General features: G+C 63.1%; 1 protein-coding gene across 1 annotated transcript; it reads left to right on the top strand.

The window, feature by feature from the left end:
• Window positions 1-3: 3 nt before the first annotated feature.
• Window positions 4-525, top strand: LOC103917425 (UDP-GlcNAc:betaGal beta-1,3-N-acetylglucosaminyltransferase 3-like; the record flags this gene model as incomplete). Its single annotated transcript, XM_009324597.1, has 1 exon — window positions 4-525. A coding segment is annotated over one exon (522 nt), but the record flags the coding sequence as incomplete, so codon positions are not given.
• Window positions 526-531: the final 6 nt, after the last annotated feature.

Below are 531 nucleotides of genomic sequence, written 5' to 3'. Positions count from 1 at the left end.
TTCAACCTGACGCTGAAGCAGGTGCTCTTCCACGCCTGGATGGAGGAGCACTGCCCCGGCGTCCGCTTCATCTTCAATGGGGACGACGATGTCTTCGTCAACACGGACAACGTTGTCCGCTTTGCGATGGCCACCCAGGGTGCCCAGGAGCAGCACCTCATGGTGGGGCAGCTCTTCACCCGCAACAGCCCCATCCGCTTCCAGCACAGTAAGTACTTCGTGCCCACGCAGCTCCTGGCTTCCAAGTGGTACCCGCCCTACTGCGGCGGCGGCGGGATACTCATGTCCGGCTTCACCGCCCACGTCATCTCCCGGGAATCGCGGGACATCAAGATCTTCCCCATCGACGACGTCTACCTGGGCATGTGCTTGGAGAAGGCAGGGCTCCGTCCCGCTTCCCACAACGGCATCCGGACCATGGGCGTGGGGGTGCCAGCCAACACCGACCCCTTCGATCCCTGCTACTACCGGGAGCTGCTGCTGGTGCACCGCTTCGTGCCCTACGAGATGGTGGTGATGTGGCAGGCCATC

The sequence above is a fragment of the Pygoscelis adeliae genome, unplaced genomic scaffold (assembly GCF_000699105.1).
Source record: "Pygoscelis adeliae isolate BGI_AS28 unplaced genomic scaffold, ASM69910v1 C10225247, whole genome shotgun sequence".
Lineage (NCBI taxonomy): Eukaryota > Metazoa > Chordata > Aves > Sphenisciformes > Spheniscidae > Pygoscelis > Pygoscelis adeliae.
Note: the sequence above shows the minus strand (reverse complement) of the source record. Positions and strands in the feature narration are given on the sequence as shown.